Below are 15354 nucleotides of genomic sequence, written 5' to 3' on the forward strand. Positions count from 1 at the left end.
CCAAGAATGAACTGGGCTGCAATTACAAAGAGCACAGGTAATTAGAACAATTGTGCAAGACTATATAATAGGCAACTGAAAGAGAAAGACATCCATTTACGACGGAGACACAAAATCATCTACAAGTAGATAGGATCTACAAGGATCAGTTGTCGCATCAGGTTTAATGCCTTAAAATCAATGTGTGTGTATACACGAAGCATAATAATCATGTAGCTACAAATTAAGAGCTTCGTGCTCTGATATCTTTCAGAAACCGCTGATCTCCTGAAATATTTTAACAGAGTTTAACAGAATGGTGAGAGAATGTTGATGAGAATTCTTGTTTGATTTACCTCAAAGCTCAAATCAGTGGGCTCGTGCATACCAAAATCGGTCAGTTGAGGACTGACAAAAGATTTGGTGAGTCTGTGCCCAATTAACCTGCTGTTCATGGCTGACTGGAACTCTCTGTGGTTTTCTGTCAGCATCTTTTGTGATCTGAGATGCTTTTCTGCTCAACATGTTGTAAAGAGTGGTTACTGCATTGCACTGCTGCAACATGATTGATGAATTGCTGACTGATTGCATGAATGAGCAGGCAGGGATACAGGTTTTTATATTAAAGCGCTCAGTGTGTATGTTTGTGTGTATGAAGAGAATGTTTAATTGACAGATAGGTAGTGAGAGAGAGATAGAGATAGAGAGAGAGAGAGTGAGTGAGTGAGAGAGGGGGGGTAGAGAGAGAGAGAGAGAGAGAGAGAGAGAGAGAGAGAGAGAGAGTGTGAGTGAGTGAGTGAGTGAGTGAGTGAGTGAGTGAGTTCAGTGAGTGAGTGAGTGATAGATAGAGAGAGAGAGCGCGCGCGCGCGCGCGCGCGCGCGCGCGCGCGCGCGCGCGCGCGTGCGTGTGCGCGGGCGCGCTCGCGCCCGCGCGCGCGTGCGTGCGTGTGCGCGGGTGCGTGCGCGCGCGCGCGTGCGTGCGTGCGCGTGCGTGCGTGTGCGCGGGCGCGCTCCCGCCCGCGCGCGAGTGCGTGCGTGTGCGCGGGTGCGTGCGTGTGCGCGGGTGCGTGCGCGCGTGCGTGCGTGCGTGCGTGCGTGCGTCTGCGCGGGCGCGCTCGCGCCCGCGCGCGTGCGTGTGCGCGGGTGCGTGCGTGTGCGCGGGTGCGTGCGTGCGTGCGTGCGTGCGTGCGTGCGTGCGTGCGTGCGTGCGTGCGTGTGCGCGGGCGCGCTCGCGCCGCGCGCGTGCGTGCGTGTGCGCGGGTGCGTGCGCGCGCGTGCGTGCGTGTGCGCGGGTGCGTGCGCGCGTGCGTGCGTGGGTGCGTGCGTGCGTGCGTGCGGGCGTGCGTGCGTGCGGGCGTGCGGGCGTGTGTGCGTGCGTGCGTGTGCGCGGGCGCGCTCGCGCCCGCGCGCGTGCGTGCGTGTGCGCGGGTGCGTGCGCGCGCGCGCGTGCGTGCGTGCGTGCGTGCGTGCGAGCGTGCGTGCGTGAGGGCGGGCGGGCGGGCGTGCGTGCGTGCGCGAGAGAATTTACTGTTATTGTGCATTATGCATACTTATCTAATCCTCATTATTTATTGTAATATTCAGGACAATAAAACCACACAAGTCCTCTTCATTCTGTGCATATTAGATTCATCACAGCACCAAATGTAATTAAAACATTCAACAGAAACGATGTCAACAGCAAAGTTCATACAATTTGGTCATGCTACATTAGCCACCCACTTGAGTAGTTCGTAGTTTTTCTCATTCAGACGAACAGCATTCTCTCTCCAAAACTTCTCTGACTTGTGCACCGGACTCCACTCAAGTCGACCAGACTTCAGCTCGGAACTGTACTCGTCGAAGGAGCTGTGGAAGATAGAAATAAGAAGGATAAACTCATGCCATGAAATATGCAGACAGAAATAGTATCATCATTCCAGAAATTGTTTTTAGTATCGGATCGTGCACTTGACCAAGTACAGCGATGACTGCATGTGGAAATGATGAAAAACATTAATAAAAGCCACACAGCTGATTTCATTATTGTGCAATGATGCTTATTAACAGAAAATCTAATACACAGGTGACATTGTGGGTAAACAATCTGCTACTTTGCACAATGTCACTCCCCTTCTACCCTGTCAATTATTGAACAGGAACGAGGCCAGAGACGGGATTCCGCACTATTATATAAGACAGCAGTGACACTGGCATGATAGTGCGTATAAAACATACATAAGGCACATTGACAGTATCGCTGGACAACCTATTCCACAATTACAGACTATGGCTCAACATTTTCCAATTATCTACCTGGATATTTCTGTTTGACAGACTATTTTCAATCCAGAACTGTGCTAAACCAATCTTAAAAAATTACAAGCTCTTAAAAAGAAGCCAGTACCGGCCATCGCAAATCTAGTGATGAGAGAAATGAGCAAATTAACGAGCAAATTAAGAATAAAACTGTACTCATCTGCAGCCCATCTGTTACTATGTACAATTTGTCTGCCTCCCACTGCCCTCAGAATGCCCTCCTACCCAAATAACATCTGTTCTATAGTGTTCTCTTAATGGACAAGTAAAATGGGGCTGTCAAACTATAGATAGCAGCAGATGGGTGGAGAAGTAAACAATTACATCTAAAGTGACCTATGAAATTTTACCTGATTAAAATTTTGTCCAGAGACATGAGCGTACTTGGCTCAGATATTAAAGCAGATATTAAAATATACACTGAAAAAACATCAGCTTCGTGTAAACGAAGAGAGGCATATTTTAATATACCCAACATGCTCTGATCAGGTATTCGCAAACCTTGAATAAAATGGAACGGTGAGATATTTCTACTGATATTTCAGCGATCATGCTCACTTTACATCATTCAATCTAGGAATTAGAAACTTCTTTAAACTTTATTTAATATAAGAAATGAAGCAATCTGGCTGAATGTGTATTCTTTTTGTCCCTCTCAGAGGAGCCACAAGAAATGATCTGTTTGACAATTAAAATGAAGAGCTGGTACCTGAGGTCTTGGACACTTTCTCCCAGACTCTCCAGAAGGAACTTGATGTCATCAGTAATGTCCTCATCATCATATTTCTGCTGGTCCAGATTCTCCAGTTGTTTCAGGACCTTGCACTGGATCATAGCCAAAGCGTACTCCTGACGAGTCTCTCTCTCTGCAGACTTCTCCAGCAGGTTCTATTGGTGACATGCAACAACACAATTAGGCTTATTCATATATTTTAGACCATATCTTTCATATCATCCCATTTTAAAACACCACCACATAGAATTTACTACTGAAACATCCTACATATGAGCTAGCATATATTTAGTTTAGCATATCTATACTATAAATTGTTCAAATCATTTTTCACAACACTTCATTAGTGGGCTCATAAATGTTAATCAAATGTAATTAGTTTTAAAGAAACAAAGCCACCAACCAGCCAATTCTGGCTTAGAAAAAAATAAAATAAAATGGATTTAGACTGTTTCTTATAAACCACACAAAGCATTTTAATGGATCATTTTCAATGGACTACAGGATGAAAATACTAAGGGAGAGTAGACCTTCACAAAAGCACAAAATAATCATTACCTTAGTGAATGAAAAACAGGGGAAAAAACACAGGAAAAAACACATTATACAAGCCTCTTCCCCTTGTAGACTAAAATAAAACCTGAAGTGTGAGAGCTATTGGGCATTCTAGCAAAGATAAAGGTCCACTCCTGCCCCTAAACATTCATTCTATCATACAAAATTGTTAAACCAGAAATATCATAAAAATCCATTTACTGCCCCCCCAAAAAAAGTACTTTAAATGTGTTTTCAGCTATTCAGTAAGGTCTGAAGCCACTTTAAACCACTTCTAGCTTTGGCAAAGACACAATGAACTTATATTTATCCTTAATTATGAATATTTAATCTTAACAAACAGAATGCTCTTCCACTAGCTAGTAAAATATTGATCATTGATTGATTGATTGATTGATAACATTTTCACATTGTTCATTCATTCATTTTCTACCGCTTATCCGAACTTCTCGGGTCACGGGGAGCCTGTGCCTATCTCAGGCATCATCGGGCGTCGAGGCAGGATACACCCTGGACGGAGTGCCAACCCATTGCAAGGCACACACACTCTCTCATTCACTCACACTATATGGACAATTTTCCATAGATGCCAATAAACCTACCATGCATGTCTTTGGACCGGGGGAGGAAACCGGAGTACCCGGAGGAAACCCCCGAGGACCCGAGAACATGCAAACTCCACACACACAAGGCGGAGGCGGGAATCGAACCCCCAACCCTGGAGGTGTGAGGCGAATGTGCTAACCACTAAGCCACCGTGTCACATTGTTAGTCTTAATCAATTTCATCTATATGCCTCAATGAATAAATACATGAAGTTTTCGATGTTAAAAGCTCTGTTACTAATCAGAACGTTTGAGGTTTAAGCCCCAGTACCACCAAGCTGCCACTGTTGAAACGTACAAAGAGGCTGTTTAGAGACCTACAGAGACATTAAAGGAGCTTTAGAAACTTCTGGCAAGTTCTGGTTACTACAACACGACAACACTCTTGTTACATTCCACATGTTTATACTGTGGTATGGTGGCTAGAAGGAAAAAACTCTGAGCCTGCCTAAACTTTACTGAACCATGTGGCAAATGTATTATGGTTGTATAAGAGCAAGGTAAAGTGATTTGGCATCGTTTTTAAACCTTTTAAATAACCTTTCAGCCAAAAAAAACAACATGGCCCCAGTATGAAGCATAGAAATAGCAGAATTATGCCATGAGGCTGCTGCTCTTGACCTGGAACTGGGCTCATTTAAAGATAGAGAGAAGAGTGTATAGCTATTTTGGCAGGAAACCTGCTGAAAATGGTTTTCACCTTCCAGCAAAATAGCAAAGGCTTCAGAAGAAGAACACCAATGTTTTGGAAATGATCCAGCTGGAGCCCTAAAAGTCGAAATCCTATTGAAAATCTATGACTTGAAGAGGGCTGTGCACAGGAGAGAGCCCTACACTCTGATACATCTAGAGCAGTTGTGCGAGGAAAAAAGAAATAAAACTGCAAAATTAAAGACGTTATAAGTTGCACATCTTAATACCCCAAAACCATAAGTGCAAAGTAAAAAAACCTAAAAAAAAAAAGAAATTTCTAGTTGTATTTCACTTAAATTGTGTTGATTGCTATATTACATCAAAGCTGGAAAACCATCTGACATTATTCAACTAAAAGAACATTGCAAAAAAGGGGTCTGAAGAGTTTTTTTTATCCCCAGTAAGTAAATAGGTTCTTATCTTCCTCTGTTGGGAAGCATCGATTGCATTTATGTTTCAAAAACAAACTGTGATAAATGACATTGAAACCAATAATAAGCAACACCGCACAGATGGACTGAGGAAAGCAAAATCCAGGAAGGTGATTTTTAGGCACTATAATTACTTGCTCTGGGCAACTGCTGATTGACTGAATATTAGTGGCATATATACATAGTACTATGCAAATGTTTTAGGCAGGTGTGAAAAAATGCTCTAAACAAAGAATGCTTTCAGAAATATAAATAATGAGTGTTTATTTCTGTCAATTTACAAAATGCAAAGTGAGCAAACAAAAGAAAAATCTAAATCAGATCAATATTTGGTGTTACTAACTTTTGCCTTCAAACCAGCATGAAGTGATGGCACGGCCCCCCACAGAGCCCTGATCTCAACATCATCGAGTGTGTCTGGGATTACATGAAGAGACAGAAGGATGTGGGAAAGCCGACATCCACAGAAGATCTGTGGTTAGTTCCCCAAGATGTTTGGAACAACCTACCAGCCGAGTTCCTTTAAAAACTGTGTGCGAGTGTACCTAGAAGCATTGCTGCTGTTTTGAAGGCAAAGGGCGGTCACAGCAAATATTGATTTGATTTAGATTTCTCTTTTGTTCATTCACTGCATTTTGTTCATTTATGAAAATAAATGTTTAACACTTCCATTTCTGAAAGCATTCTTTGTTTACAGCATTTTTTCACACCTGCCTAAAACTTATGCACAGTACTGCATATATATATATATATTTCTTTTGGTCTGAAGCTTTTATATATATATATATATATAAAAGCTTCAGACCAAAAGAAATACAGGATGTGCTGTTAATACATGTGCAAATGACAGCAGAAAGCCGTCATTTAAGGTAGTAAATTACTTTTGAGCGAACCATATTAGCATATTAATCTGTCACACAGAAGTGCAGCTAACGAAAAGGCTAAATTGGGAATTGCAGTAAGGCGACTTGACAGGCTGTGATATATCCTCTAATAAGATGCACGGTGTACTGAGGAGCATTTGTGCTGCACAGAAGGAATTTGGAGATTTTAATCATAGCGCCTACTACAGACAGTTGCTCATATTGTGCACAAATTGAAAAGATTAAAGGTCAGGTCTCCGTTGTTTGAAAGCCAATGTTGACATATGAAATTACCAAAACAAACACGCCCTTAACCCAAATGGGTCCCACCCCTGTTTTGATAGCTCCGCCCCACACATACACCAGACAAGTATTATGAAGGAACCTGTTGGGGCAGCTGACCGAGGGTATATTTATATTGATAAATGAACTCAATGAGTAATACTATGGTAATACAAATGTGTTGTTGTAGTACTGTGTGTTGTACCGTGAAAGGTTTATCTCCGTTTCACGCGGTAGATGTTCGGTTCTCTCCAGCACTGGAAAGCTGATCGTATATTAACACATGTCCTGCTTCTTGCCTTATCGTAAGCCTTTCTTCACTTTCTTTCTTTGTTTTTGTCTTTGCCATGTCAATGTTAAAACTGCTTTCTGCTAATGTCACACACTGAACACTCTCTCCGCCCATATTGACAAGACACGCCCCTTTCTGCTAATTGTCTAATTTTTTATTTTTTAAACCCAACGTTTCTCAAATAACGGAGACACCACCTTTAACAGTTAGGAAAGCATGCGGTGTGCCAAGTGACACTGAAATCTAAAGACAATCCTACATTTCAGTAGGATTTTTTTAACATTAGTTGAGGTTACAAACAAAGGAATCTGGGGATCTGAAGGGAAAAAATAAAAAATGTAATAATAATAATAAGTGTTGGGAAGACTATATAATAATAATAATAATAATAAGTGTTGGGAAGACTATACAAATATGTAAAACCCTTTTTCTGTAAAGAGCAATAGACAGTAATAAACTAAAAGTCAATCTGTGTCTGAAAAATTAATTTAACATCCTTTATTTTACTGAGACACAAAATGTTTCTGTAACATTTAATTTTTTCCATGAAAAGTAAAGTAAAAATTCTACATATTTTTTTATTGATTCAGTAATTCCAGTCTCATAAAATAATCTATTTAACCTATGATACAAATTTGTTGTTTTTTTTTTTTAATAAATAAAAATAAGGTGGCTTTTTTACAGTATTGTGTCTTACATCATAACGGAACCATTTACTGATGACTACAGAAACATTTCTCTAGAAAGGGGGGAAAAAAACAGAAGACAGACAAAAGTATCATTTCAACATAACCTTCAAAATGAATGTCATGTAATTATGAGCGAGCACCGAGATAGTCTCTCAGTTGATGATTTTAATTAGATCTCAAGCAGGTGAAATGAATGAAATGCAGAACTCTAATTCAATACTGAGAGAGACATGAACAATGAATTCATTACCAAACGCTAATGCCTGTGATGGCTTCCAGGTCTCTGGGCTAAATCAAATACTGTGTCACGCTCATCAGGCAAACGTATGAATCACAGAGTCAAAATAACCGGTATTTTTCCTTCCACTAGCTGCACTGATTAATTGCAGGTGCACCTCTCCTAAGATGGCGTTTGATAATAATAAGAAGTGGGAACAAAATCAGATTGCGCGAAGCCTACAAGAAATGCAAGTACTGTATAATGGCGGTGGTGTGGAGCTGCAAGCACAGAGGCAGAGAAACAGGAGAAACGATTCAAAAGCACACTATTAGCATTCTGGATCTTAAATAAAGAAAATAATAGTGTATTCTGTAATTACATAATGAAGCCTCTAGAAATGATCAATGTTTTTTAGATGAAATGCATGATGTGGTTCGAGTGCCAGTCTACAGAGATGGAAGGGAAATAAATAAGGGTTGGAGAAGGGGGTAAAAAAAAACCCCACAAAAACATCCTTGACCAAATGTCTTTTAAACACCATCTTCCCGCTATTATGTGGAGATGAGAGAATATTTAAATAATTAATTTATGGGAGAGAAGAGAAAGTGTTGTGCGCATGTTGATGGCAGTATATCTATCCTCAGGCAGCTACAACCGTGTTTTGTGTAGTAACAGTGTTTAGCTCAGGAGTTACTGACTCGGGAAATTCAAATTTACTTCAAATTACTTAAGACGCCGAGGCGCTTTTTTCCTTCTCGATATGTGAGTAACGTTGGTTTTGCTTTGTTACACAGAACTAATATATGCCTTTGTCCTTTACATGATTATGCTTGTGTGTCATTTTTGCTTGTTTGTTTATCTGCAATCGTATTGTTCTTCCCTTCAGCTATGATAAAGACACATTTCTTTCCATTAGTTGCCTGGGTTACGTATGTATGTGTGGGCGGAGCTATCAATACAGGGGGGGGACCCATTTGGGTTAGGGGCGTGTTTGTTTTGGTGATTTCAAATGTCGACATTGGCTTTCAAAAATCGGAGCCTTTAAGGGAAAAAGCCACAAGGTGAACAGATTGCGGTCGGTTGTAAAAAGTTCTGCCTTCTGTTGATTCATTATTTATTTATTTGTTTGTTTGTTTGTTTGTTTTAATGATTAAAAGATTTCAGAAAAGCTCTGTGATGTGACAATCCCATGACTATATAGAAAGGTCAAACGAGCAGCACCATTACTCATGATTTTCTAACTTCAAAGCTCAAGCAGTCTTTATTACCACTAATAAACTTTGAATAATTCTAATCTAGACAGCATTTGATATTATTTAACTGATAGTAGCTAGGACTCGTAATATTGTTGTTATGGTTACTGTGTTTATGTGCACTGAGGCCCTCTGCCAGGGCCCCCACATAGCCTATAAAAGGCTTTACATCTCAGTTGATGGGTTACCAGATGGTCAAGGTGCACGTACTCTGAAAGCAGCCAGGATGATGCGGGTGACCTTTTCTTTGACAGACTCCTGCAGAATGTCAGACAGGGCAGGCACCACGTTGTAGCGGCGCAACTGCTCACACAGCTGATTGCTGAAGGCCAGAAGCCATACGCAGAAGATCATCTGGTATTGCAGCTGGAAGCCGCACTTGTTACTCAGCACTGCCGTGATGCTAGAAGAAGCACAGCACACTCAGCTTACTCATGATGTACATTCATATTTTGTTAGTCTATTTACAGACATCAACACATGGGACCGGCGCATTGCTGCCACATGCTCAGAATCGTTGGACAATGTTGTGTGGATAGTAGTCTGAGAAGATGCAGATGGAGGAGTGTGGATGTGTGTGTGTGTGTGTGTGTGTGTGTGTGTGTGTGTGTGTGTGTGTGTGTGTGTGTGTGTGTGTGTGAGTGAGAGAGAGTGAGAGTAAGTGTGTAGTGTGCAATCTGCCAAAATGATGGGAAACAGAAACAAATATTTTAACAATTTAAATAACTTTCATTATTTATGTGACGGCTCATTCACTCAAAACAAAATGCGTTTTTAATATCCCTGTGAATCAGTCTAAAGTCAGGTAAATAGGCCATTTAATAAACCTTCTATTCTATTCTGCTATTAAACAGTGAAATAATGAATGAAGTATTGAGTCTTACCAGTTCACTCCGTCAGCTTCGACCCAGGCAAACCTATACTCGTTCACCCTCAGCATCAGCTGCAGGCAGCCGGCGACACACTGAACATACTGAGAGCTCTGGGCAGGGAAAACACACACACACAAACAAACATACACAGACACACACAGATTGACATGCACACGAACATAGACAGACAGGACAAATCTGTCAGAAGATGAGCGACACTAACCATCCACAGAAGCAGGAGAAAGGGCGTATAGGATAAGGCCATATTGTGTAGGACATAGCAAAGGAAACACAATGAAACAAGGCCACCTAAAGTGACACGATCCTTTTGCATTCGTTTATGCACGTGCAAGACCTTAGGAGAATCCTGAACATGCAAATTTAAAGAGACAGACTGTCCCACAATGCAGTAGAAACAAGACAACCTGGATGGAAAGAGGTTAGCAAAGTGGCTTAGAGAAGAAAGAAGATTTAATTAATCACTGCCAGAGAAAGGGAGATGCAGAGAGAGAGAGAGAGAGAGAGAGAGAGAGAGAGAGAGAGAGAGAGAGAGAGAGAGAGAGAGAGAGAGAGAGAGAGAGAGAATGTTGCAGACCAGCATGTAGAAATTATGCATAAAAGCCAAGTGCTCAAGGAGAAAGGGAGAGGTTGTGAAAAACAGCAAATTAGTTGGCTGAAATTTTGTGAATGCTGATAGGAAATTGAATTAGGGATTAACCAGCTTGCATCATACCAGCAGATTAAGGAATGAAATAAAAAGAAAAAGCCTGCACATATTACAATTATTAATCCTTATTTAACCGGAGGAAGATTGTAATCTCAATCTTCTCTTGTTCCTTTAACTTACAGAGAAAGTCTCAGATAGGAAAAAAAAAAAGTCAGAATAATAAATAAATAAATAATTATTTGACCGTAAATAAAAGTAAAATATATATAGAGCCCCGAAAGCGCTGTGCGGGCTCAGCTAAATAAAAACTAGAGCAAGTGAAGCCAAGGAGCATAGCTGGAGTAGTAAGAGAAAAAGATCGAGTACAGGTGAATGAAATAGAGATGCAGCAGAGCTCAGTTAATGCCACGCTGAGCACAGACGCTCTTCTGTAAGCTGGCCAACACCCCTATGTGACATACTCACTTCACTGGGAGAGATGGTTCCGGTTCCTGTTTCTGCACCTGTACCATGTAGTTTCTAACAAAAGATGCAAAAAAAAAAAAGAAAGAAAGAAAGAAAAGCATGTGTGCTGAGATACCGACATAGATGGTGATGCCTTTAGAAAATTTAGGCTGTATGGCTGGCCATTGTGGAAACCTGTAGAATTATACAGGAATCCAAAATGGGAAAAAAAGAAAAAACAACCGAGGAATGACTCTGAATGAAGGATCTTTCTGCAGCATACAAATCACCAGCGTCGACACAAACAGCATACATAAGTGTAGCTCATCTATCGTGCTCACTATTGTATGACATACACGGTGTCCTATAGAACAACTTCAATTACATCGTAAATAAATGAATACGTTATAAACTGTCAGCTAAATAATTTAAGAAAAACCTGCAACATGGATGTTAAATCTTATATATCAATCGATGTGCGTTCAGCATGAACAGAATCATCATGTGTGGTTACGTACAGTAGCTAGTTATCCTACATGCGTAGGCAGCATATAAATAACGTATGTAAAAGTATCTAGGCAGATTTTCATTCACTTTGGCAAGTGGACAAGTTAGTATCTCTATTCCATGGCTGACATTTGACAATACTAAACGTTTCCTTTGCTATGTTGGTTTAACGGCAGCAAACTTCAACCGATTCATATACCAGTGACTAAACGCAGTGATTCAAGCAATTAAACTCCTCACTGAGCAAAAATACACTCTGAGAGCATCTTTGTGACAGACAAAGATTTTCTGCCTATTGTTGTCAATCATGCAAATATGCTACGTGTGACATCATCAGGAGACGGAGATAAAGATTACGGCTACAGTGGTGTGCGGATTAGTGCATGTAATTCGCTTTAGAAATGCGTTAATCACTGCTTTTACCTTCGCTGATGACACTTCTGCTCTGCTAGCTTTATAATTTGTCAAGGATTATGATTTGTCCAGCACTAATTTGATTTATGGAGAGTGAATCAAACAAGAATATAATCACTTCCGGTGGTCTCAGAGTTTAAAGAATAGCAGACAAATTGGAAAGATGTTTTGAAAAGGTTAGTTGTCCCCCCCCCCCCCCCCCAAAAAAAAAAGAAATTCATATTTTGCTTTTCTATCTAGCATGTTCAATTTGCTTGATTGCAGTGAGGTGTTTTATTAGCATAACTGAAAATGTAAGTGCTTCCTGCTGTCACATGCCCTGCATATTGGAGGAATACAATAAAAGATAAGAGGCAGAAAAGCCACAGAAGGTACTTTCATTTAAGAGCTACGAATCGTAAGCAATATGTTTTACAATGTTTTCAAATAAAATGCATTAGTGCTCTGCAAAGAGATGGGGCGGGCAACATTATGGCTCGATCTATACTTCATAATCAACAATAGATTTTGTGTTTTAACCTCAAATCTGTCCATCATATATGATTAGGTATAATATATTAAAGGGTATACACACAAACAAAATACATTATACAAAAAAATGCACTGCAGTAACCATTAAAAAAAATCTAACCTAACCTAAGCTTAACCCTAGCTTCTCAAAGTGAAAACAGAAGAGCATTACCAAACTAGAACGTACATTTCCTTAAGAAAATGTGAATGGTGCTTGCACGTGGCAAGTTTCCCTCATCGTGCTGAGAGTTTTGATATGTCACATGTCCATGTTGTGCTAAATTTTGATTTTCACGTGACGCCACGTGACGTGACCAGAATACACGTGAAGAAGTTCCCCTCATTGTGTTGAGTGTTTTGATATGTCACATGTCCATGTTGTGCAAAGTTTTTTGATTTTGCATATTTTGGGGGCGGGGCCTGCGGCACAACCGATAGGCCAGTCGGTACACTAATATAAAACTTTGTTCAGAGTATCACCCTAATGGAGCTGGCCGAGGTTGGTGTAGATAGTTCGAAAGCTTGCCGAGTTATAAACCTCCAAAGTTTATAATGGGAGTCTATGGGAAAAAAGGCGGGACAAGTTACGCACCAAAGTTTTGCCCAGAAGAATATGCACAATGGTAAGAATGTTGCTTTGCAAGCACCATTAATAAACCTTGCAAATCTATTAGCAAAATACAGTTCATTTTAACCATCGTTATCATCAGACGTCGACTTTGACTGATTGGAGGGGGTTGTAGAAGGAGTCGGGCCACACGATAGAAGTATGGCACTGAACTCAGTACAAAATAATCATCTTAGAAGTACATCAAAACACACATTTTATTACCTGAATACATTTTATGATGCAGTCATTTTACTCAGGCCTTGAAATCTCAATAGTACTTTGATCTCCCTGCAAGCCACTTACTGTAGGTTCAAATTAAATCGGCTTAGAATGAAAAACAGAGAAAGACCTGACAGACTGGACAGCATCAGACGTCACACCGAACACGATCGTCGAATTTCATCGATTAAACGCGATGACGCGGACTGTGTGTAGTCAAATTACTTTTGAATGCACCGATATGATCGTTATGTGGCAGGTTAATAACATCAAGCAATGTAAAATTTGAGAAAATGATCTCTCTCTCTCTCTCTCACACACACACACACACACACACACACACACACACACACAAACAAAAACAGCTGATTAACTTTATGAACTATTCAAATATTTCTCCTGTTCATATAGCAGTAATAAAGCATGTATGCATTTCTACCTGGGAGCTAAGCTGAGTCTTGATCCAGTTGAAGTAGTAGTTCAGATCACTCCCTTCCATCAGATCCCGGCCCCAGGCCGCCAGCTTGGCGATGATCCTGGCAGCCTGCGAGAAAATGAAAACATTTACATTGTCTATCTGAGATAATACAAAAGAAAAAGCTGTGAAGTCGAGACTGAAAGAAAATAAACTGCTGGCCAAATATTGTATGCTTGCGTACATTCATGCCATGTAAAGTTCCTAGTATCACTTGATTTAAGGTTTTGCTCAATCATCCAGCAACAGAGTTCAAACGTTACAGCCATCTATAACCCAAGAGAGCATAATAAACCCTGTTCCCTCAGCGGGAATAAGAGCTCTCGTCTTTCTATTCCATGTCAATTATAGAGTGCTCATGTGGCTCAGGAATATAGCAAATGGCAGGCTGCAATCTCCATCATGTGTGTTCAGAGTGACTCCGATGCTGTGACTTACAGCAGTTAAATATGATATAATTGATCTTGTTTTGTTTACGTGTTGTAGAGTGTGAAAGTGGTAAAGACAGAGTACTTTGATGACCGTCCATAATTGTCCATTCGGACACATCATCAATGGAAGACAACGTACCGCTGAGCTACAGCTTGGGACTTAACTGGGGTTAAAAATACGGTTACACGTACAGCGACTCACAGCGACAAATTGCCTGAAGACTTCATTTTTAATGAGAGCTGGTGACTTGTGGTGGCATGAGGAACTGTGACTGTTAGTGACAGATATAAAAAAAAAATGGAGTTACACTTGTTGCATGGTGAGTAGTGAGATTTTGACTCGTGGAACATGGAAAAACGTTGAGCTTGTGATTTAGGAGCCAAGGTCATACGTAACAACGGTGCATCCACAAATGTTGCACGAAAAGGTTTTATAGCCGTAACATTTTCTGTAATTATTTCATCTTCACAGTTGCATATAGAAGTCAAAAAAACACTCTCTGGCAGAAGATGTCCCCAAAATATAGCGTTCAGCGTCAGTTCAGGCAGGCCACATAGTCAAGCTCGGCTATCAGCTGATGTCAATTTTCTAACCCCGCCCATCAGCTGATCTGATTCCTAAGCGCGCTATTGGTCCATTTCAAACAGGGCGCCCTATTTAAATGCTTTTTCAGTCTGTCTGCTTGGCTGTTTCCTTTGCATTGCTGCAACCCACCTCCTCCCCTAGCTCCTCCTTGGAACTGTGTTTAACTTAATCAGTGTCATTCTGTTGTCACTGATGCAGGCTCTGTTCTAAATGGGGGGGGATTTTGTCTGGCTGCTTTCCCAGTTAATGGGAGATTGTCCCCCCACGAAGCTGCTGCTGTTCCCTGACTAGTTTTCATGGAGCTCATGAAAAGGAAGGGGAATTCAGAACAGAGCCATACCGCCAAATGTAAATTTCATAAGCTTGCAAATAAAAAATTTAAATATTTCAAAGAATTGTCTTTATTTTGACTCAAGTGGTCCTGACTGAACTGCTGCTGGCACTTTTGACGAGTTATAAGCATACAATGGCTGAACAGCACTAACAGGTTAAAATTAAATACATACGACGGTTGCTAAGAAGCACGATTAATACTAATATAGAATTCAAATCCACACTTTTATGAGGGTTCTTCCATAAACTTTTTTGTAGACTGAGACACGTTTAATGCAGCAAGTGCTTTGGGCTGTGTGCATGTCCAGCCAAGAGTCGAAACTGAAGCCTCGGTGGTTTTATTTGATTTATTTATTTATTTTCAGTCACCCTTCGCTCCCTGGGCTTTCAATT

At 40.8% G+C, this 15354-nt stretch overlaps 1 protein-coding gene across 2 annotated transcripts in view; it reads right to left on the reverse strand.

Annotated features, from left to right (window-relative positions):
- atp6v1h (ATPase H+ transporting V1 subunit H) overlaps positions 1 to 15354 on the reverse strand; it is a 37680-nt gene that overhangs the window by 8420 nt on the left and 13906 nt on the right. Inside the window, exons 6-11 of one of the 2 annotated variants that reach the window (XM_027169204.2) lie at positions 13576 to 13680; positions 10898 to 10951; positions 9778 to 9875; positions 9104 to 9296; positions 2987 to 3165; positions 1702 to 1827 (exon numbers count right to left, since the gene is read on the reverse strand). In XM_027169204.2, coding sequence (XP_027025005.1) covers positions 1702 to 1827; positions 2987 to 3165; positions 9104 to 9296; positions 9778 to 9875; positions 10898 to 10951; positions 13576 to 13680 — 755 coding nt within the window. The remainder of the gene's footprint in view (positions 1 to 1701; positions 1828 to 2986; positions 3166 to 9103; positions 9297 to 9777; positions 9876 to 10897; positions 10952 to 13575; positions 13681 to 15354) is intronic. The other variant, XM_027169205.2, reaches the window with a different exon arrangement.

The sequence above is a fragment of the Tachysurus fulvidraco genome, chromosome 1 (assembly GCF_022655615.1).
Source record: "Tachysurus fulvidraco isolate hzauxx_2018 chromosome 1, HZAU_PFXX_2.0, whole genome shotgun sequence".
Classification (NCBI taxonomy): domain Eukaryota; kingdom Metazoa; phylum Chordata; class Actinopteri; order Siluriformes; family Bagridae; genus Tachysurus; species Tachysurus fulvidraco.